The sequence below is a fragment of the Perna viridis genome, chromosome 4, assembly GCF_037379345.1.
Source record: "Perna viridis isolate PV_CMFRI_1.1 ecotype Kerala chromosome 4, ASM3737934v1, whole genome shotgun sequence".
NCBI lineage: Eukaryota > Metazoa > Mollusca > Bivalvia > Mytilida > Mytilidae > Perna > Perna viridis.
In genome coordinates, this window is record NC_142448.1 from 37,107,453 (window position 1) to 37,130,738 (window position 23,286).

The 23,286-nt window shown below is 31.2% G+C and overlaps 1 protein-coding gene across 1 annotated transcript; it reads left to right on the forward strand.

Annotated features, from left to right (window-relative positions):
* The first annotated feature begins 355 nt into the window (after positions 1-355).
* Positions 356-22,076, forward strand: LOC148619960 (RYamide receptor-like). Its single transcript, XM_088580411.1, has 3 exons — positions 356-911; positions 19,403-20,143; positions 20,672-22,076. The coding sequence occupies exons 2-3, from the start codon at positions 19,418-19,420 to the stop codon at positions 21,014-21,016; spliced, it is 1,071 nt and encodes a 356-aa protein (XP_088436537.1). The 5' UTR covers positions 356-911; positions 19,403-19,417; the 3' UTR covers positions 21,017-22,076.
* The last annotated feature ends 1,210 nt before the right edge of the window (positions 22,077-23,286 follow it).

The following is a 23,286-nucleotide window of genomic DNA, read 5'->3' on the forward strand; positions in this document are numbered from 1 at the left end:
CGTTTGAAACCTCTTCACATATAGATGATATACTTGTAAATTTCATTTAATAGCTTTACCTACAAAAGTTAATTCACTCTTGAACGATTTTCAACAAGCAGATTAGGTAAATTAAAGGAACGATGTATATTAGAGAAATCGTTACAAACAGATGATACACATTTAAATTTAAAATGCGTTCTGTAACTTCAATTATAAGTTCAATTTCAATCACAACAAATGCATCAAACTGCCAAACAAATATCAATAATTATAGAGTTAGACTTATTATAAGTACGTTAAGGCTATTGGTTGTAACTGTATCGCTCATAATGCTTATTCGTCATAACAAATGTGGTCGATACTGTAATTCAGAAATCGGCGGTTAGTTAAATCTTATTATATTCACTATTTGTACGACGATTAGCTGGAAATACTAAAACTTTTTTCAGATAATTCATTTTTCATCGCTATAACTGACAGAACAAACAATTTTCTGAAAAAGATCTAATTCACGAAAGCGTATAAATGTTAGCGAAAGACTTTGATATTTCGTTACAGGTTAATGGACGTTTTAGTTATTTGTCTTACAACTAATAATGTTTATTCTGGCTAAATCAAAACCGCGGAATAAGCTGAATGTATTAAAGAGAAGTGTTTGTAAAATCGATTCGTGATTGTTTTAACGATTAAGGATTATATATATTACGACAAAATTGTAATCAAAATATCAGTCAGTACCGATATCACTCATGTCTGATCAACCGTTTTGTACCTTCGTTGATAGTGATGTAAAAATATAAGGAGCTGTGCTTTATTTTCATTTATTCATATTGAGACCGTTGCTAAAGTGACGAAGTGTTCCATTTTCGTATCAACTACTTGCTTGATTGGTGATTTTAGTCTGGAGGATTTTTTTAAATATTGATAAGGTAAGGTACGATTTAAATACTTTCACGGATTTTAAATATTATTGAAGTGAAAATATATATAAAATGAAATGCTATATACATCAATTAATTGAACCAGCATAATCAACATTTCGCGTGTCAGTGGAAGATTTGCACTAAAACATGATTAAAAAAATAAACTAAAACAATTAAAATTTCAATAGTGTCTATGATCAAAACTGAGATTAGAGTTAAAGGTTTGTCACCGTATCAACCGTACAGACAAAATGTTTTATATGGGCCAAATATGATGTTGTGATCACTTTTAGCATCAAAAGGACCAATCTAAATAAGAACTTTCTCCCAGCTGGCTTGTAAATGTAAGCAAATGATTTCATTCATGAGTATAGGTCCATTTCAGAATCAGGCAACAAATAATGATACATAATCATTCAACGTTGCAAAAATAAACAATCAAGTCTATTATGTTTTGGGTGTGCATGATTCTTAAGCAGAACTATATTTAAAGGTACACAGTTTGATCCAATGAAGGAAACAACCAGAGCAAACACGTTGCGAGTGCTTTTAAAATGAAAAAAACAACAATAATTCTGTGAAAGAAAAAAAAGACAACATTTTTAGCAAAATAGAATTGAAACGTTCAATGAGGTTGAATGCTAATTCACCTGTTCTGTGTGTAATGATTAAAGTTCAATGTTAATTCACCTGTTCTGTGTGTAATGATTAAGGTTCAATGATAATTCACCGGTTCTGTGTGTAATGATATAGGAACAGCATTATGTTTAAACAGCTGCATAGCAAACAAAAACAAATTGTTTATGACATATTGTAATTTTTTAAATTGCTGTATGCTTTTGCAACTTAAGAAAAATCATTTTCACTATCTTACGATTTTGAGAAAAAAATCTCATATTAGTTATATGAAAAAATCAATATTACGAAAAGTTCATTGCATTTTCGCAAAACAAAAAAAAAGCAAAAAAAATATTGGAATAATTTTTGTATGTACCATACCCATGTTATTTACCCAAGATAAATGAATATAAATAGAACTTGCAGTCATTTCTATCAGGAAAAACGCAAAGAGCGGTCTTTGTAATTATTCAAATCGGATTTTGACCGAAATTCAAATTGAATAATGATTGGATATCATATAAGTTAAGTTATTCTTATAGAACATGTAATTTTCATACGAACTTCAAAGCAGCATTCAAAAACTATCTTTCGTCTACCCCGGACTTGACTTTTTATGAGCAACTCGGTGGGTATTTCTAGAAAAGCAGAAGACGCTTACCCTGCCGGTGCGCCTGGTCCATGCTCTAAGTTTTTAGTGGAGTCCGAGTTGCTCATTTGTTTTCTTTTACTTAGTATGTATGAATTTAGTTACTTTATGTTCTGTGTTGTGTATGTCGGTTTTCCATGTCTGGTCTATGTCCCTGGATTACATTCTTTTGATACTGCTATAACCTTGGTTCCCTTAATTACTCTTTCGTAGAACGCAGAGCTTTCATAGGCTATTATGGATGGTAGCTTTTTTATATTATATTGCAACAGTTATCGTACCATATACATATATCTACAAAAGTAAATGACTCATCCTGAAACTTTTCCTATTTTTTTGGTTTCGTTATATTGACTTATGTTGGTGTTGTAAAAATAGTCATAAAATGAAAAAAACCTATGATTTCTAGGGGTTTCGAGTATGGTTTAAAGATACCAAGATAACGTGTTTTTGTTTCTGCTCAGAAAACCGATCAATTCTTCATGATTTTGGTGTAATGATTATATATGCTTCGAAGATAATGTATGAGGAAAAATAATATTTCATGTCACAAATTCAAAAGGCTAATCAAATTTGTTGCAGATCAATATTTTATAGTGTTTACAATGAAAACTATTTTGTCATGGGAATTTTGTCATAACGATCACTGTATCTGAAATACAGTAGTCGATTACCCTACCGATGCATTTGGTCAATGTACCCAGTTGTATCAATTCGGTTAGTCGTCTTTAATATTTCTTAAGCCTCATTAATTTGCTGATACTTTTCTGTTACGTATTTAATTTACAGTTTACAATCTTAGCTTATACGTACCTGTATCAATTAAGGCACATGATAGATTTAGTATAAGAGTAATCAAGGGAACCAAGGTTCTAGCGGTAATCGAAAACTGTTTTCTTTTAAATTTAAAAAAAGAATAATTGAAATAGTTAAATTAACATACTCTTGTTTATTATATTATCATCCATGTAATTGGCAAAAGACTTGTAAGTGACCTATTATATTTTTGTCTCAAGACATTTAGAGGCTCTGATAAATAGTAATTTCTCCTCGTTCCAATTTGCTGTAAAATACGACAGATATACATACCATGAAGCACATGGTCAGCTATGATTGATTTCAGAGTTCGCACTTTCTAAAGACAGACCATATATTCTTTGCCTAGAATGTCTGCACCCGATACGTTATATTTCTCAATTTAGCCATTAATGAAAAATTTACGAATATGTACGGTAATTTCTTAAATAGCACTCCAGCTAAGAATCATGCAAAATGTTAAACATGGCTGGAAAGTCTACACATTTTTATTCGTTTTGGATATTTTGTTTTAAAATGTGATAGTAAATAAAGCTTACATTACATATTATGTAAAGTTAAATTTAAAGGTAAGGGAAATAACTCTGTAAATGACAACTGCAATACAACAGAAACCATTGGATATCCGATGTAAATTATTTCGTAAATGCAGAAAAATCTTTCATTTTGTGAATCGCATTTTCAAGTATTTGCAGGGTATAAAGTTTTTTTCTTTACAATATGTGCATTTTCATGTGTGCATTGATCAAATACTCCAGTTACATTGACTCGAACCACCCGTCGTAACAGACATTTTTGAAAAATGGATTAAAAGTTCATATCGGCAGTAATCAAGCGTTGCATGTAATAACCAATATAGTTGACATACAGGCAGACATGATTTTTTGCATTACTTATAAACATGTATCTAAGCTATTTATTCATGAAAGTCACATGAACTTTCAAACTCGTGCACCTGTCATGTCTATTATGTTTATTTCATTCATTAAAAGCCTACGTGTAGTCATCAACTTATGTGTACATTTATATTGCATGACCTTCATGTGTTCTACAGTTGCATATGTTATATTTGTTTCTAACATTGGTTTGACAACGAAGCTTTTTCTGCAATCTACGTTCTTAAAATCACTATGTGACATTTTATGGCCAAAAGTTATTTGGATAAAAAAAATAAATTTGCCTTGTTCTTTTCTTATTTTTACTCCATGTGCGTCCTTTAAAAAGCTATTCATGACATGAACATCGAACAACTTGTTTTTGCGATACAATATTTGTGATGCCAAAAAAAAAACGGTAAGAGGTTTTCATAAAAAATATAATCCTAACATATTGGTTGCATTTAACAGAAAAGAAAATATTAAAAGAAAGTAATATCATTTAATGTGCTTAACTCGTTTCAGGTATTGATACAGACTAAATAAAACATACCAGCTGATTAGGTGTTAAGTTATATTAACTGTTATTATTTTCCACTATACTAATTGGAACCCAGTCCTTTATACAAGGATTTTTTACTGAGGTTGTATGGTCGTCTTTTCAATATGATTACCCGATATGAAGAATCCATCAGATTCGACTAGATATCTCAAGTAAGATTTCACGCCATTCCTTATTAAAAACCATCCATATTAACTTGATTTATTCACATTCAACTTTTAAAACGTTAGAGCAGTACATGCTTAACATGCTTAAACATTCTTTACTCTAGCTTTATATATGATAATAAATCATTATACAAATGTTTATTTTACAAAGTGTTTTCGGATTGTCGCAGTCTTTCGTCTTCGTTTTAACTTTTTGGCCATAGCTTCGAATTCTTATGTTTCTTAATCGTATTTTTCGGTTTGGGTATTTTTTGTCAATATTAAAAACATGTTATATAGGTCAACCAATTAAAACGTCTACTTAAACAAGGAAAGGAAACAGCAAAATTACTAGGTATTTTCAATTTTTTCTCGACATTGCGTGTTTTTAAGTTAACTAGTTATTCGTTTTATCAAATAACTCTAAACAATAACACTGACAAAACGGTATACTATTGAGACAATTCTAATTGATTTGTACCATTAGTTGTAAGCCAGTTTATCAATAAAAATAAAAATGGAACAAAAGTAATGTAACCAAGTTTAATTAGAACCTTTTAGAACTGAATATAATTCTGTATACTTTATATTTATAGTAATTGTGTCATCCAGATCGTTATCTCTATACAGTACATGTATGAGGTAATCTTCCCATTGCAAGATATAAGGGATAGATTTTGCGGAATGTGGATAGGGAATAGGGATTATTTATGTGTGGATAGGGGTTTTGTTTGAATGGAGAGAAAGGGGAAACTATTGTTCCTGCTTATTAAACTGAGCACTTAATCTTCAAATATTTCTTTTTGTTGATAAAATGCCTAACTACAAAAGAGTTAAACAATTAGCTCGAAAAGACTTTTCAGCGCCGTAGGCTTGTCAGTATGAATTAACATCGAGATTCATTAATCTTAAATGTTTCCTGTTTGTTTCTATTTATGAACAGTAATATTGTTTCTGTTATTCACATAAATTGTCCGGTTTTGCTGATAAGAATGATAGCAAACCTTAAAATCGTAGCTGAACTACCCTGAAAACATATCAGTTTGTTTGAGTTCCGACATGGTATTTATAAAACAAACGTTAAATTGACTTTCAAGTGTTTGCGAAAGGAAACATAAAAAAATAAACCAACAAAGTTCCATTTAAATGTGACAGCAATATACCCTTATTCCCTTCAGTCGCAAATATTACCAACTATGTGAGCTCAGGATTGTTAATGTGAGGTTTAAATTTAATTTAAAAAAATGTGTGGACTGCAGATTTTCCTAAGCAGTCACAGGTCTAGACAAAATTCCGTCATTATCCGTTTGGATGGACTTTCTCATCAGCCGATCAGATATCAGCTATATATGAAAACATGATCCTTTTCCTTCCATTAGACAATGAATGTATGACCTAGCCCCAAAATCTGCTTCTTCTCAGACGACCTTCAAGTTTAGAAAATCAGATATCAACCTCAATATATGCAGTCGGCTTACGAAATATTCTTTTAATTTTCTGTTTTGTTTTGTTTTGTTTTGTTTTTTTGTTTTTTGTTTATTTGGTTTTTTGTGTTTTTTGTGTGTGTGTTTTGTTTTGTGTTTTTTGTTTTGGTTTTCTTTTTTTTTTCTTTTTTTTCTAAGTAGCTTATGAATAAAACTTGTAAATTTGGCGACTGTAAGAATATTTGTAAAGCAATTGCAGTATCTAAAATTCATAAAGTGTGTAAAGAGCAACGTTTCGTCAGTTCATGTCTGCATTATTGCACCATTTATTTACTTGAATCTTCTCTAAGACGTTAATGTCTAAAAAAGAATATAAATGATTTTAACACAGATTTAATTTTGGTTTTACTAACATTTAACGATAAAAAAATGAGTACAGGGCAAAGATTTAATGGGAAACAGCATGTCTTGAATGACATAATAAGATAGTGTAAATGATTTTATCTTCAGACTCCAAAGTAGTAATTAAACTTTTACAGACAGCAGTTTTGCTGTTAAGTCGTTTTATAAAAGCATTAGGGCGCAATGTGAATTTTTAGTTCGGTTAAACGTGTATTTTGCAATCATGAGCACGCACCAATGTATATGGATGCTTTAACACAGAAAATAATGATTTTACTTTTACTAAAATATACATTTATTATGAAGTATTAAGTAGCAGTGTTTCAATAATCGGACATCATGCATGTCAAAAACCCACCAGTAGTATGTGTTGTTGAAAAACAGTTACCGATCATATAACCAGTCTTTTTTTTTCATTTAGTTGTTACGCGTATATAGATTGTACATTCAATTAACACTGTGCAAGAGTTATTGTTCCTAATTTCATTAGGTTGGATTTAGTTGAAAATGAATGTATTTTTTTTTCTAAAAAGTGCAGATCTGATTGCAGAAATGAGTACAGCTAAGTGGAAGTATAGCATATGTAGACTGAAAAAGTCCCATTTGTTTTCCATCATGGATCACTTTAACACTGGTACTGAAATACATACTTGTTTATCTAAAATAAAAGCCCAAGAAGATGACCTGTGCACAGAAACTATATAACTTTCGAGAAAAGGGACGACAGCTTATGAGATTGATATCGTGTGTCAAAACCACAGTATGGTGGATGCTATTTATTCCATTACGCCATATTCTTGTGTTATCACTTTTTGTTTATATCTTTATCTTCGTATTATCAATTGAAATTTTGTTAAATTAAATATCTGCCGCTGAAAACATTGTCCAGTATAAATGCAACATCCTTTTTATGATTATTTCTCTACTAAAATTCCTTTTTTTTATATCAGAATACGAAGGTCCATTGTACATAATAGAATGAGTAGCAAATGAATATTTTGATTTAGATAAATATAACACGTGTTGATGAAGAGGATTTCTACCATAAATGTCGACAATACAAATTCAAAAGTGAGAACAATCTGGCAATTCAGACATGTCAAAATCCGAAAGGTTACACAACGTATCGAACCGGGGAAAAAACTACATAAAATAACTGAACATTTCATTTATTATTGTCGTTGTTGTTGTTGTTGTTTTTTTGTTTTTTGTTTTTTGTTTTTGTTTTTTGTTTGTTTGTTTTTGTTTTTGTTTTTGTTTTTTTGGTTTTTTTTTCTTTTTTTATCAACAGATATGCCTACAGTCTGGCAGTCGCATATTTTGCAATAATGACATAATTAAGTGCCGCTTGTAGAATAGTACTTGCATTCCGCGGCGTAAAAAGGCGTCAAAATTTTTGTATTACAGTAATTTGATTTTTTATATCTGAACTGTCCTATGTTTGACACTTCAGGTTTTTTTTATATCAAACATATATCACTTTAAACTAATTAGAACACAGAATTAAAACAAACATATTAATCGACATGTAAGCGCGTACTGCGAAGCAACTTTGTTCACAACATTTTTGTTTATCGATTTTAAGTTTAACATGGGATAAGAGATCATAACATGCTATAGTAATAAGTAACAAACAAATATTATAAATGTATAACGCTGTTATTGAGTTCTTCCTTCAGATTTTTTTTTTCATATTTTTCGTAATTCACAACTTGAAAATAAACTATTGATGTCGATATATTCAATGATGATATCAAACGAAATAATGACACATTTTGATTTTAAGTCTTTCATTAGTTCATATTGTCAGTTTCCTTACAACTGAAATCAATTTTCCATTCAAACGTCATGCTTTCACAAGTTTGAAATTATGACAAAAAAATCTTTTTTATGCTGCATGCGTTCTAAATTTCAGTATCATAGCAACTGACGATAATTAGATACGTTTTAGATGCAACTTGAGAAATCACTGCATGTCGCTATTTGGCAAACACTTATTAGTCTGCATTTTCCATAACACATGGCATGTCTCAGAAGAAACCTCTAAAGGACAGACAACGAACAGAGTGATATGATAAGTATGATGTGATTTTCATTCCTCTTGTGTCGTCAAACCGTATCGATAATGCATATCTATTGTGGGTTATATGTTTTAAACCTCTAATGGAACTGAAAGTGTAAAGTGAATTCCCCTTTACAGTTTCAATCTTTTTTTCGAATTTCCGTGATTTTTATATAGCATGTACAAACGTGTGTGTGATTCGAAATATCGAGCTCTCTTGTTGCTGGCTTTCAATATTTTGAATTTTATATTGTTTTCGGATTGAATGGATTTGGTTACCGAACATGACATTTTGTCAAAAGAAAGTCTTATTAAAATTAATTGGTTTTTTTTACAATTTGCACTCGGTTGGTGTACTCGCGTGTTTTTATTTAAATTTTTGTAGATAAATATCATTTATTTTTGCGACCATTATATTTTCTACAATTGTTCTTGCGACTTGTTTTATTTCTTTTAAAGCAATGTCATATATTAATATTAAATGCACCTTAGAGAACAAAAAGTGGGAGTTATCATACCGTCATTAGGCAATGTCACATTGTCACGTGTCAAATGCCAAGTTGTGTGAATTTATCGCAATTTTAACATTTCGCCGAGATGATTTACTGTGTCTATATTGATTATGGTTACCCACCGTTTCTTTGACAAAGGTTTCAATTAATTACCCTCTTCATTTCCTATCTACTATTTATCCTAAGGCACATGACTTATCGTTACTGACAGGAAATCACATACAAATAGCGCTCATGACAGCCTAAAGTACTCAGTAATTTGTCATAGAACTGATGTTCCACTACCATACATCGATATTACAAAGTAAATTAGATAGGGGCAGTGCGTCGTGCATCTGACAACGGTCGGCATATTTCAGTAAATGTGTGATAAGGGTATGACCTTTTTTCTTAAAACGCCTTCACTGCTTAACCAGTCTTTAACTCTCTTAGATAAGTTAAATAATATGAAAGTTCATTCTGAAGTATAATGTGTGTATCAGTCAACCGGGTGTTCACGGTGTCAGCGCATGAAGAATACGATTTTGCTGGTACTGCCATGATTAAGTGACAACTACCTGATGACTTGTCTTACCTATTTTCTGTTTCAGGTAATTAAGGAAAATAATAATTCTTCTTATTTAAATAATTCACCAGTTTTTGACTGTTTGCATTTGAATTTGAAAACTTGTGGGAAAGTTTTAATCGATAATTGAAAACAGGAAGCCAATCATACCACTAGAACATACAGCATCATCCGTGTACATGTATGCGAATTGAGTAAACAAAGCATATAATTTTAGTTTTCGAACTAAGAAGTAAACGATATATTATTAATAGGATAATTAATTGGAGGGAGTGAACAACCAAAAAATGATCACGATTTAAATCTTACTGCGTTCTTGGCATAAGTGATCATATTTTGGTTATTCACGATTACCAATTGATTATCCTATTTATTATGAAGATTTCCTCCATTATTCAATACTATTTTCAACATAAATTTCAAATTGTGTGAATTATCGAAATTTATTACACTGGTAACATTCGATGAAACATCCTTAAGCAAGGAAAAGGTATATTCATTATTTCATAATATTTTTGAGGATGTGGAAAAGACTGTTTTGTTTTCACGTTGTGCCTACAGAGTGTACGACCGACGTCGTTGTTTGTTCACTCTGATAAAACGTATGAATCTTAACTCTGGGATGTTTTGTGTTACAAATAAGATTGTCTGAAGCAGATACATAATTGTTTTTTTATGGTTTGTAATTGTCTACATCGTCAACATTTTACATATTTGCAACAAAAGCAACTTGATCTGAGAGTCATTAAGATTTTATTACTGTATTCCATAAGCAAAAGTTTAATAATCACAATGCATATATATGAAGGTGTTTTACAATTTCTTCTGAGAATAAATTACAATATGCAATAAACAGTTGGCAAAACAGAAAGGTATATTTAGGTCGAATGTCGAGAGTACCATTCAAAAATCAAGCTGCAAGATGTTTATGAGACGGAACATCCGTCTCTTAAAAGTTGTGACAGCAATTTATCTTTTCCTATTATCCTGATCACGTAACCTTGTTGTAGACTGTGCAGTATTAGCTTTTATCTAACTTGTAATTCCAAAAGGCAATTCGATTAAGGTATTGAAATGGAAGGAAATCATATGATTTATATAAAGACTTGACAGTTTCTGTGTGCTTTTCCTGTAATTTTATTGATGCAACACAAATTAGAAATGCCATAGAAAAGAAGACTGTGTTGTCAATATAGCTTATTACGTCCAAAGCAGATTAGCAAGACCTCTTTTAGATCTTCAATACTATCTACCAGTTATATTCTGAGTGGTTTTGACAATACGCGCAATTTGATTTAAGCATTCACTATCAAAAAGATTAATTTAATTCTTATGGCCAACGACTTGTTCTAAAATAATATGATTATTCGACTTGGACATTTAATAGTACATAGGACGCGCCTTTCCTTGATTTTTAGACCGATTTTAAGGAAGGTTTGTGTCTCTTCAGCAAATTGTTCGTGTTATCTGGTCTTCTTGTTACTATCATTTTGCAGATATGTAATAAATAATAAATGTAATTAAACGATTGATAATTAGAAAAAAAAATGGCGGGTAGCATATTTTGGTTTAACGTTAAATATGCCCCAATTTAATCATTTGATTTTTAGCTTTGCAAAATAAAATTCCCTATATACTGTACCTGAGTCGATACTTTCATCGACAATTGCGACCCGTCATTGAGTATCAACTAAGTTACCGATTTGTCAACTCACCCGATCCGATAAACCGGTGATCGCTTCCGTTCTATAGCATCGGACCACTTATTGCTTAATATCATTCACAAAATGTTGTTCGTGTCTTTTCTCTGTTGTGAATTAATCATACGTTATCTTTCGAAATCGTAATAAGATCTGTCGACGGTCCTCGGTTATCGATCCATCAGCTATCAGATATTTTTCTGTCACCAACCCGGCAGTGTTTAGTAACTGATTCATATGTAAAACTGTAAACCGAAAGTTTTTAGCGGTTTTGGGCATTACAATGTATACAACTCACACTTAATACCTTAGTACAATTTACTCGTATTTGTGTTAGAAATAATCACCACAAAATATATGATATGATGTCATTCAAATGTATCCCATTGTTAAAGTTAGAAAAATGCTTCTAATTTGCACCTTCAAAACTTTAATATTTAAATGAACCAGAAACACATTTTCTTTTTATTTATTCTTGTTTGAACAGCATGTTACGGATTAGTTGTAAGTAAATAGGAGAACATTTCACAAAGTTGCAGGATAAGTACGCGGCGTCTGGATGTGTTTCATAAGTGAAGCATTACTCAATTACTTGAAAATGAAATTAATCGTAACATTTTCATGATTTTCGATCTATCATCATGACCCTTTTACTTTAAATTTACTAGTTAATCATAGTTTGGTTTGATCTTGCCATTCCATTGGAACATTTCAAGCTAATTACTTATAGCGTGTCGACTCAGACAAGTTAATATCAAAGCGGATTTCTGAAACTATTATTATGATACTAATCCATGAACATTTCATATTATTTACCAGTCAGTTGAATGCGTTTGATGCACATTCATCACTGATGGGGATAAGTGGTTAAATTCAAACGTTCAATGATTTTTTCATTACGCAAATTCTCTGGCGTCATTCGAATTTTGTTGGAGTCTCCAAATAAGTTAGGTTCAATTAATTTGTTTGTAATAATTGCATCTAACATGTAAGTATCTATAAAAGTGCATGCTAAAGAAATACTTGGAGAAATAAAGAAAAACATTTTAATATCGAACCCAGACATTTTGTAAAATCTATTCAGATATATTTCATACAGTATTTTAAAGCTGGATAAACCGAACACCTATCAGACCTATTGGCAACACCGCCTGCTCAAAGTCCAGCGCCCTAGACCACTCGGCCAGCTAGGCTATATAAAAATATAGCTTTAGCTGACCGGGTCGTTCCTCCTCATAGGATTAATTTAGGGGGCTCAAACTTGGTACACGATGCGTGGTAGTACGAGACAGTTCATCTAGGTGTTATTATGTAGGATAGAGGATCAAATTAATGATGCATGTCACAACAAATCAATATTATACAAACGTCTCAGAATGTGACGACTCTATTTGCTACACTGCTCCATCGGATGAAATTGATACAGGGAAGATATATAAACGTATAGAAAGGTCTGAAAAATTCCCAACGATGTTAGAACTGTCAAATTTGCGATGCAAATTTTTGGTCGTTCCCTCCGCGGGAATAATATATATTTTCCTACATAATAACAGCTAGATGAACTGTCTCGTACTACCATACATCGTGTACCAAGTTGGAGCCCTAGATTAATCCTACGAGGAGAATGACCCGGTCAGCGAAAGCTATATTTTCATATAACCCAGCTGGCCGAGTGGTCTAGGGCGCTGAACTTTGTGCAGGCGATGTTGCCATAGGTGTCACAGCGGTACGAGTTCGAGTCCCGCGGAGGGAACGACCAAAAATTTGCATCGCAATTTGACAGTTCTAACAACGTTGGGAATTTTTTAGACCCTTCTCTACTGCAAATGTCGATAAGCTGTACATGTGTTTCAAGGAGTAACCTCTGATCAGCAGCATTAAATCCAAAACCTAACTGTATACAAGAAGAACTAAAAAACGACAACTATCGAAATAGAAGACAAATAATGATGTTTTTTTTCTACTTCTCTCATCTTAGATAATTAGCACCATTTAGATGATTCGTTTTAAGTCATTGCAATTGTTTACAAATGTACGATTTATGAAAGAAAATTATTACCTTCTCAGTTTGTACATATTTTCACTCAATACTCATACTCTTCCGCGAAATAATGCATTTCCCCATGTTCCATAATGTCTTTTATATATGGTTTCAAAAGGATATCCTATCAATAATAAGAATGTCAAATGAATACATGATAACTCATTTTTTATTTCGTTTCATGAAGTATAGATGTAAGTTTGAGAAAACATTTCAGATATATTTTTTATCTTCGAAAAAAGGATCAATTAATACTAAAATAGTATAGCAAAGTAAATAAACATTTCCACGAGCTATATTGGATAACGTTAATCTAACATTTAACAATCATGTATCTTTAATGCTTTTGGTTCCGAATCCGTCTGTGTATATGAATGTAATTACGGTCGTTATGACTTTCCAATTCTATCGTTAAAGCGAATCAAGCCACTAAGTAAGTAACATTGAATTACACTTAGCGAAACTTGTATCATTACAAGTTAATTATCTTCCCCTTTGAATGCATTTTAAAGATCTTACAATAGCTGAGGCCTTTTTGAACTTTTCCTCTCACTTTTTTCTCAGTAAGAAACAAAGATACAAAATGTGTAATATCATCAAAAACTTTATTTTCAAATGATTTATTGATGGCCGTATTATAACAAATTCTTTTTACACCTGTATCTACACGTGAAGCAGATCAATTATTCTTATGTTATGACACTTTCACATGACTTTATTACAACACTTATTTGTCATTTAAGAAATTAAAGATCATTAAGGGTTAGAACGGGGCACATGTATTGACTTTACAGAAACCATAAAATGACTCAAAGTTTAATAACGTATCATACTCATAATCATATAAGAGATTTTTATCTTACAAGTTATTTTCTGTATTTACCATTTAGTTTGTTGTTTTCTTGTCATTAGCGCAAAAATATTCGCCGACGAAAATAAGAATGGAATAGTTCATTCAAGGATATATTTGTCATTATCAAAACCACTGAAAACTTTAAATTAAATTTTTGTTGTTATTTTTTTTTTGGGGGGGGTGGGAGGGGTTGGTTTTTGTTTTTATAAAAATATCATTCAACTTAGAACTTGTATAACAGAAGTAAGATCGTACGTCATTAATCTGAGTAACAGGTTTTTTAACAAATAATCTCAATTGTTTTGATTTATAAAATCCATTCATGATAGCATGGTAAACGATAGATAAGGGTTTGTTTTTCAGTGTGCTTCAATTGCAAATTGAATTAGTGAGTTAAAAACCAGGAAACGATAATGCTGTTTCTCTCCGAGTCAATGAAGAAAAATAATCTCATTCGATTCATATGTGTAATAGACAACAGAACCCAGACTGCTTTTAGAGGAATTGTTGATAACATTTCCTGTAAAACAATAGGACTCTAGATAATGGTGTGAAGAACTTCTATGCTAATCCCTTTTTTTCTGTTTCCTGCCATTTTACATAATTCTGGATTTTTCACATGGATAATATAAAAGTGTTCGATTAATGAAACTTTTATATTAGTTCAATTCTTTTCAAAAGCATTTTTTCTGTTCCGATTTCAGGTGTTACATTAACAAGGCAGGATACTAGCAAATAAAAAGATAAATTTTATCACTCAGTCGTTTGAACATTAAATTGAACGCTAAAATTAACCCGAATTTGTAGAAACATTAAACATAACACAAATATGACATGCGCCTCTTTAAGAGTTTATTCTGCAAAGCAGACATTCTTAATATAACCCCCTACTATTTCAGTACCGTATAAACCATAATATTGCGTAAAGCACTTCATGATAAAACATTGCATAGTTGACTTTAGTAAGCCTCATACATGGATGTTAGAAAATTTATGGATTATCCATGGCTCGTAATATACTTTACCAATATTTAAACTTATTTAATGTCATGATTTATTAGAGGGTGTTATAGTTTAAAATAGGAAATCATTAGAAGAAAATTATTGGGTACTGGCCAAACGAACTAATTAACTACCAATCATTTAATGGCTCGACATACAAAAATGCATTGCGTATCTAAAGCCTTATTAATTGTTCAATAACAATGCTTGAAATAACAGGATTAGTGCATTTCCGTAAGTCGGACTCGAATCTGTTTAAAGTTTGTTACAAAAAGAAGTGAATTTCCTTAATTAAAGATTAAAGAACAATTAGGGTGTAGACCTTTCTTTATAATCGCCATGGCTCAACGAATTAACAAGGAATTTAGTAAGTAATTTTAATATATCTACGAGAATGTATTGAGTGTCGAAAAAAATGGGACAGGCATACGCTCAGTTTAATTGAAAGCACGGTTATGTTGTAAGAAATTTTTTATAAAAAGTTTCTTTTTGTGTACGTTGCTGCAGCTGTAAAACATGTCTTGTTTGAATCTTTATAGATATATTTCCATTTAGGCAAGTGACTCGTGTACACAGGTAACACATGTAAATGTTCATATATGAACGGACTTCACAAAATGTCTGGTATATACAGGTTTTTGGTTTATCTTTGATTCAGTTAAGACAGATTTTGCTGTACCAAGTATTTAAATGGGAAGATAAACATTGTTATGTTTAGTTACAAGGAAAGAAGAAGGGACGATAAAGGATTCAATTTGCTTCAGATTAAACTGAAAATGATCATTATGCTTTGAATTATTAAATTGCGAAAGTGGATACTTGAATCTATTACAAATGAGAAAACAAAGACTTCTGTTTATTAGCATTGAAAGAATAGATAAATTCCTTGGCCTTCAGATATTTTGTCAAAAATTGTACTTTTTACTCACGTTCTGCTCATTTTTTTTTGGTGGGGGGGGGGGCAGGGGGCAGGGAAATGGAGTTCGAAAACAACTTCATATTTAGTGCATATATTTATTATTACATTATCTGAGTATATAAAGTTGTTTGTTGGGATTGGATTCGGATTTTCATGATGAAAATATGTCCGAAAAAAAGACAACAAATTTACAATTCTCAGGAGTTTTTGTTAAATGACGTAAAATTGTGGCACCTTTATGACGTCATTTAAATGAACTAATGTCAACAACTATTATTTTTCCTTTTATCTATATGTTTTACTATGTTATGAACAACTTGTACGTTATTACGACAAATTTCATTTCATTCTTCAACACGAATGCGATCAAAAACGATACACGCACACATTTCATAGAATATAGTTTAATCATAAATGACGGAGCGTTGCATTAGCGTCATTTATGACTATATCCTTGATTCGTGCATGGTCATTCAAGGTAATAAATTGACATGAATTTGTTACCATAGCTTATGAGATGACTGTAAGACTTAATCATACAATGCAAAAACATATATTAACACTGTCATATTGTAATGACAGATAAATTTACTGTTTGAATATGAACATACTATTTATATCTAGTGTAAATTGGTAACTACTAAAGTGATAAATATATGATACGATTGAAGGCTAAACAACAAATAAAGTTAAGGTAAGTTGTTTTGTTTTGTTTTGATTGTTTGTATGTTTCTTTGTTTTTTTTTGTTTTTTTTTTTTTTTTTTTTGTTTTTTTTTTTTTTTTTTCTTTTTTGTTTTTTTTGTTTTTGTTCCTTTTTCTTTTTTGTGATTAATATCTCAACATTTGAAATGAATATTTAATTTAGAAGCATTTCGTTGAACTTATACTATACATGTCATAAAAACACCATCTGGTATAGACAGAACAGAACGTAAATAATTGTTGATATCATAGCACATGTTCAAATGTAATATAATATTTGCGTACTTGTGGAAATTGGTAAGGTCGGTACTTTGTTAACAAGTACCTTTTAGACCTAGAACAAAAATGATCAGAGAAAAAATAATCAGCAAACCACTCGAAAAGCGTTTTAGTCATTTTCAAAAATAGCTAATTCAGTACATTAATAGAGAATACATAAGCACTCCTATCATGAAACCGTATTTCCTATGAAAACCTAACAGGTAATGAGTTGCTCTTAGCTTTTATATAGATATACGTTAAGAGCTTTATTTTTCATTTATTCTTGTTTCTGTTCCATAATCAGGTTTTGAATTGACATATAAATTGTGTTTTGCACTGACAATACTAAACTATAGCTATGACGGAGCGACGTTAACAAATTTCTATAAGGCATTTGATGAAGAAATGTTTTACCTTCCCGGTGTCGTGTATCGTGTCAGTCACGCAATCATCGACCGGCTACCCTTAGTAATTATTTTATCCCACCATTTTGTTTTAATGCTTTTTGTACTAACTTGATCCATAATTGTTTGTCTATTATTGATATGCATGGCAAGGTAATTTAAACAGGAAATTAATAAACATGATTACATATAAAAATCGAATTCGGTATTCAATTCCGTCACGAAATATGCTACTTCCTGTACATTTTGTATTCATTCTTTAAAGGTCATTCTCAGACACAAATGTTACAAGTATTCTTTAAACTAGGAGTGATTATTGGCCTCTTTTCATCATATGACACTTCAGTATTAAGAAACATCCGTTCAATTCCAAGCAAACGTGAGATGTGTTGAGGAATGAAATGATGATTATTTTTTTTATTGTAAATCAGACCGTAACATAGTTGATGGCTACAATTTATAAAGTTAACATATACTCCTTATTGGACGCAACAGAAACTCGTACATTGTAACTACAAATAATGAATGGTGTTTTGTACTTTTATTGTTTTTCATGGGGATGCACATTGGAATAGTAAAAGTGGGCAAAACGGTTTAAACGAATTTAATTATTAAAAGGTGAAATGTTGAAAGAGTAATTAATGGAACCAAGTTTATAGCGGTAATCAAAAGAATACAATCCAGGGACAAAGACTAGACATGAAAAACAGACATACACAACAAAGAACATAAAGGAACTAAAATCATACATACAAAGTAACAAAAGAAATGAGCAAATCGGACACCAATAAAAACTGGAAAATTCGTGCCTTGAGAAATTTATAGCGTTTGAATTAATTTTATAATAAGTGAACACAGTAAACTATTTTTCATTGCAATGTTAAGTATGACATTTTGTTTAATCATACTTCTCTACCATAAATTTCAAATTTTGTGTCATTTCTTGAAAAAGGGCCATTCAATGCAAAAACAATTCATACTTTTTCTATAAATAATTTACACAAATGAACTGATTATAGATTAATAAGCAATTTTTTCAATAACAATCAGAGAAAAAAAACTAATACAATGCATATTTCATTGCGAATACGTAATTTTTTAAACAAAAATGATTATTCGTATCCGTCTGCCTGGGATACAAAATAGTGTGATTTATAGTTAGTACAAGATAGTGAAATAAGAAAAAAATAAGAAAAGAAAAAACGTTTTTAACGTTACATTCATTTTACTTTTACTTTACCATATAATCCAATTTTCAAAAAGATGGTCCTGACGACATAAAGAAAGAGGAATCATCTGATAAAGATAAATGAGAACGGCGAATAACAACATGATTTACATTGTTCTCCCACTTCAATCGTGGGATGACATTTCTGCTTCATCTTGATAAATTGATTGTAGACGTCCAGCAAAATAATTCCATGAATACATGACCATTCCCTATTAGTTCTACTGTTTCTCATATTAAAGTTAACCGTGATTCGTGACCTTTTCTCATCACTGAACCACGTTGATAAGGGTTAATGGACGTAAAGGCAAAGAGTTATCATTCCATCTTTTGGAATAAATTCACTCCTTAAGAACAATCATTTTCTGTATATTGACCTCTGAATATCATTCCGGAAAATATTATGTTTATACATGCGGAAGTTGTACATCATATCATATTATCTTTTTCGTGCATATAAAATGTTTTGAAGTGTATGCGTATCAAACTACTAATTGTATATCTATATATATTTTTTTCACAAGTCTATCTTTTCTATGAATGTTTTAACGTTTTTCAAGAGCATTTGTGTTACATTTCTATAATAGCATCACATTAGATCCTTTCCTGATTATGCTCTTATCTTCTTTAAGGTTGTCATCGTGGCAATTTACATGACGACTTTCTAACTTCCTCGCGATTTATGTTATTTTTGTCGTTTTTTGTTAAAAAAAAAGAAATGAAATTTTGTTAATCAAATAATTTTTTTTTTTCAGTGAAACCCTAAAATAATGTCAACAGTGGATAATTCATCGTTTTCCCCAGTGCTTAGCATTGACGATATGTGCGTTTCAGAAATAGGACCATGGGAAAGTTTTCTGATGGTTATTTACAGCATCGTTCTAATAATTGCTATTTTTGGGAACGGAGTCGTTTGTTATCTTATTATCAATGACCACAGAATGAGGAGCGTCACCAACCTATTTTTGTTAAATCTTGCCTTTAGTGATATCATTAAAGCTCTAATGTTGCCAATTACAGTAATGGCGAATCTTATATTTCACTATTGGCCCTTCGGTTCATTTACATGTCCTTTCGGTACATATATTCAAGTCGTAGCAGTGTTTTCTAGTGCTTTAACAATGCTTGCCATGAGCATTGATCGATATATCGCCATATTACATCCGCTGAGGCCAAAAATAACTAATAAAGGAGTCGTTCTAGTTTGGATTTGCGTCTGGATAGTTTCCGCCGCTGTGCCTTTACCCACTGCAATAACGTCGACAATTATATATTCCAACGATTCAGAACAATGTCCTAAAGGGCAGTGTTTGGAGGTTTTCAATGGCATGAACCGTTCTGTGTATAGCCTTGTTATTCTTCTTCTGCAATATTTTATACCACTTATGGCTCTAGCGTGCACGTACAGTAGAATAGGCTATGTAATATGGATTAAAAAGACCCCGGGTGAAGCAGTTCCGATGCGAGATCAACGGCTTGCTAATTCAAAGAGAAGGGTAATATAATAATGTATCGATTATAGACTAAGTTTTGTCTTCAAGCAATAGCATGTTATTCAAAAGGAAAAGTACATTTATATGATACACAAAGTCTTCAATCTCATCAATTTTACCTTAAAACCTTCGGTTAATCTGTAAAAAAAGGAAACTACGAAAAATTAAGATAAATAACTTGGATTGTAAAAGTGCACCAACTACTGCAACAGTAAAAACATGCTTCTGATTTGAAGTCTACAAAAGTACACACTTTGATTCAACCAAACTATCAACTCTTCCTTAAAGATTTATGAACGTCCGTGTTCTCAATCTTAACGATTCATGTGCATACACGTATATTCTCTATGTTTTGCCTTCTAGAAATAGTTACAGGTACCAATCTTTATCACTGACAAAAATTCGCAATATATCTTCATAAAAATCTTCCAAAAATTTTAAAAAACGATAATAATGTCATATTGTGATCAATCTTACGATGATAAATACCCTTAAACATAGTTTCATTTATAAAACTGTTTGTTATTTCAGATGGTCAAAATGATGATTATTGTTGTTCTGGTTTATGGTTTGTGCTGGTTACCAATTCATATTGTAACACTTGTAGGTGACTATGACGTCAAATTTTATGAAATGGAGTACACCAAATTTATATGGAATGCTTCATTTTTATTGGCCATGAGTCACGCCTGTTATAATCCGTTTGTATATGTCTGGATGAGCAAACAATTCCGGAAAGGCTTTTTTAGAATATTTGTAACATGTTGCTGTCGGAGGAAAAGAAGAACCAGTTCATTGCACGAAGAGCATACAATGACAATGACCCTAAGCACTAAAAATGGACATTCGTCTCTTTCCGGATCTAATTCAGTTTAATGGAATGATATGTGTTGTGTTTAAAAAAAACTGCTGTAATGTACGACATTTGCACAAAACAAACAGTACGCACGCCATAGCTAATGTTATTTTTATGCCAAGGAATCGAGCTTCATTCAGTGACGCAAGCATTATTGAAATTGATTGATGCAATGGGAAAATCATTATCACCGGAAAAAGCGCTTCAAGAGTTTGTTGCATAATTTTATAATGATCCATAATTTTCATTGTTTTAAATCATACTGTTTAGCACCATTTAATCGCATTGTGTTACGACTAACTGGATAAGATGAATTACAAGTTATACGCTTAATGTCAATATTGCAGAAAACTTCATATAATATACACGGCTCATTTGACTATATAAGCGTTATTCATGAAACACAATTATGAATGTAATACCTATATTTTATGTTTTTTTACCAATTTCACAGAAAATGAAGATTTTCTGTTTTCGAGAAAGATTATTTTATAGTTAAAGGTGTAACCTAATCATAATTCATCATTTTATCTTTTTTTCTATATTTTATCTTATTTTCTTTTTAATTTGGAAAAAGAGTCAAAATTTAAAAGTTGGTTGTAATATTATTCATTTTTTTGTTTGGAGAAAGGGATTTAATTTAATTTTATTTTGTTTTGAAGAAAGGGATAAAGTTGATTTAAGCAATTTCAGGAAATTGAAAAAAAAGTATAATATAGCTATTCTTGTATCTTTAAATAACGACCTGCATTTCAAAAACGAAAAACAGAAAAAAAAAGATAACGTCATGCTTCAGTTAATATTAATTAGCTTTTAACAAGCATTTGCCATTTCAAAATTGTAGAGAAGATTAAAAAAATCACTTTACATGCAAGTCCAATAATTTGATTTTATCGTTACCTCCTGGTCATCAAGCGTAGAAGAATGAAATACAAATTGATTGACATCAAGATAGAATTCTTCTAATATTTATATTATACAATATATAATTCATTTCCTATTATACGCACTTCAATGTTGAACAAACGTTTAATTCTTTTTGTGATTAAATCAATTGAAATAAAGTTACCTTAATCATGATGGAGTTTCTTTAAATTCATAAATAGTACTTACAAAAAAATATATTCTAGTGTGATTCTACAACCTAAAATACACTGACCAAATAGACATGAGATTCGATTCGTGTAATTTTATGCAGGTGCAAACATAAATTAATTTTTTCGGACAATTTTGATGATATGTGAGAGAGTTCAAGTATTTTCGGAGATACTAAATTCGTTCTATGCTAGAAAACTGAGTCTTTTATATAAATTTCTAAATTGAAGACAGATTTGAGGGAAGCCTTTGATATTTATGGAAACTAACCCCGGGGGCGCTCTCCCAAACTTTTGTCCAAGAAAAATCAATTTACTACAGTATAACTAAATGCTTACAGCAGGGAACAAATATAAAAGAAAACAAGCAGTATTTTGTTTGAAGGCTATAAATAGACAACAAGGATTAATGGTTGTATTAATTTTTATGATAGAAGTACAGTACCTGAACCGATCCGTGCAACAAAAATTCCGATCGGTCATCGATCACCGATCAGTTTCCGATCATTCATCGATCCGTCATACCGATCTATCAAATCGATAATCGCATCACATGACCACAGAGCGACAATATATTTTACGGTTTCATGTGTTTTCTTTGTAAATTTTTACACATATTTACATAATGCAATACATTTGAACATCAATTTATACTTTTTTTACATATGTTTTATTTTTCACAAATCATTCGTCCTTTTACATAACAAACCTGCAATAAGATCGGTCACCGGTCATCGGTCAGCGATCCGTCATCGATTAGTCAGTCAACGGTCATCGATCCGTCAAACCATTCCGCGGATCGGTTCAAGGACTGTACACCTAACAAATTTATTTTTGTAACAGATCTGAGTTTGCAGGTTTATATCATTAATTCATCACTTGGTTGCATGCTTGTTCTTGCATTTTTTTTCTTGACAGTATATACGTGTGAAAAGTTGAAATACTTTATAAAGTTATAACTATGTTCAGTTCTTTTTCATCATTCTGATATTGTTTTTATCAAATTTTTGTAGGGAAGAACTAATCAACTGAAATATAGCCTGTCAAAATCTATTACATTATGAGTCCATTAAGACAATGTTTAGTGGATAGTACTAACATTACTACCGACGAGCGTAACAATAGCTATCAATATTGCTTTGTGATATTTATTGTGAAAGGTTTAAGGAAAAATGTTGGTTTATTTCTTTTATATA

Excerpts from the sequence above, each read along its gene's own strand:
- LOC148619960 (XM_088580411.1), top strand. The coding sequence starts at position 19,418 with ATGTCAACAGTGGATAATTCATCGTTTTCCCCAGTGCTTAGCATTGAC. Across the intron at positions 20,144-20,671 it reads TTGCTAATTCAAAGAGAAGG|ATGGTCAAAATGATGATTAT; the intron begins GTAATATAATAA and ends TTGTTATTTCAG.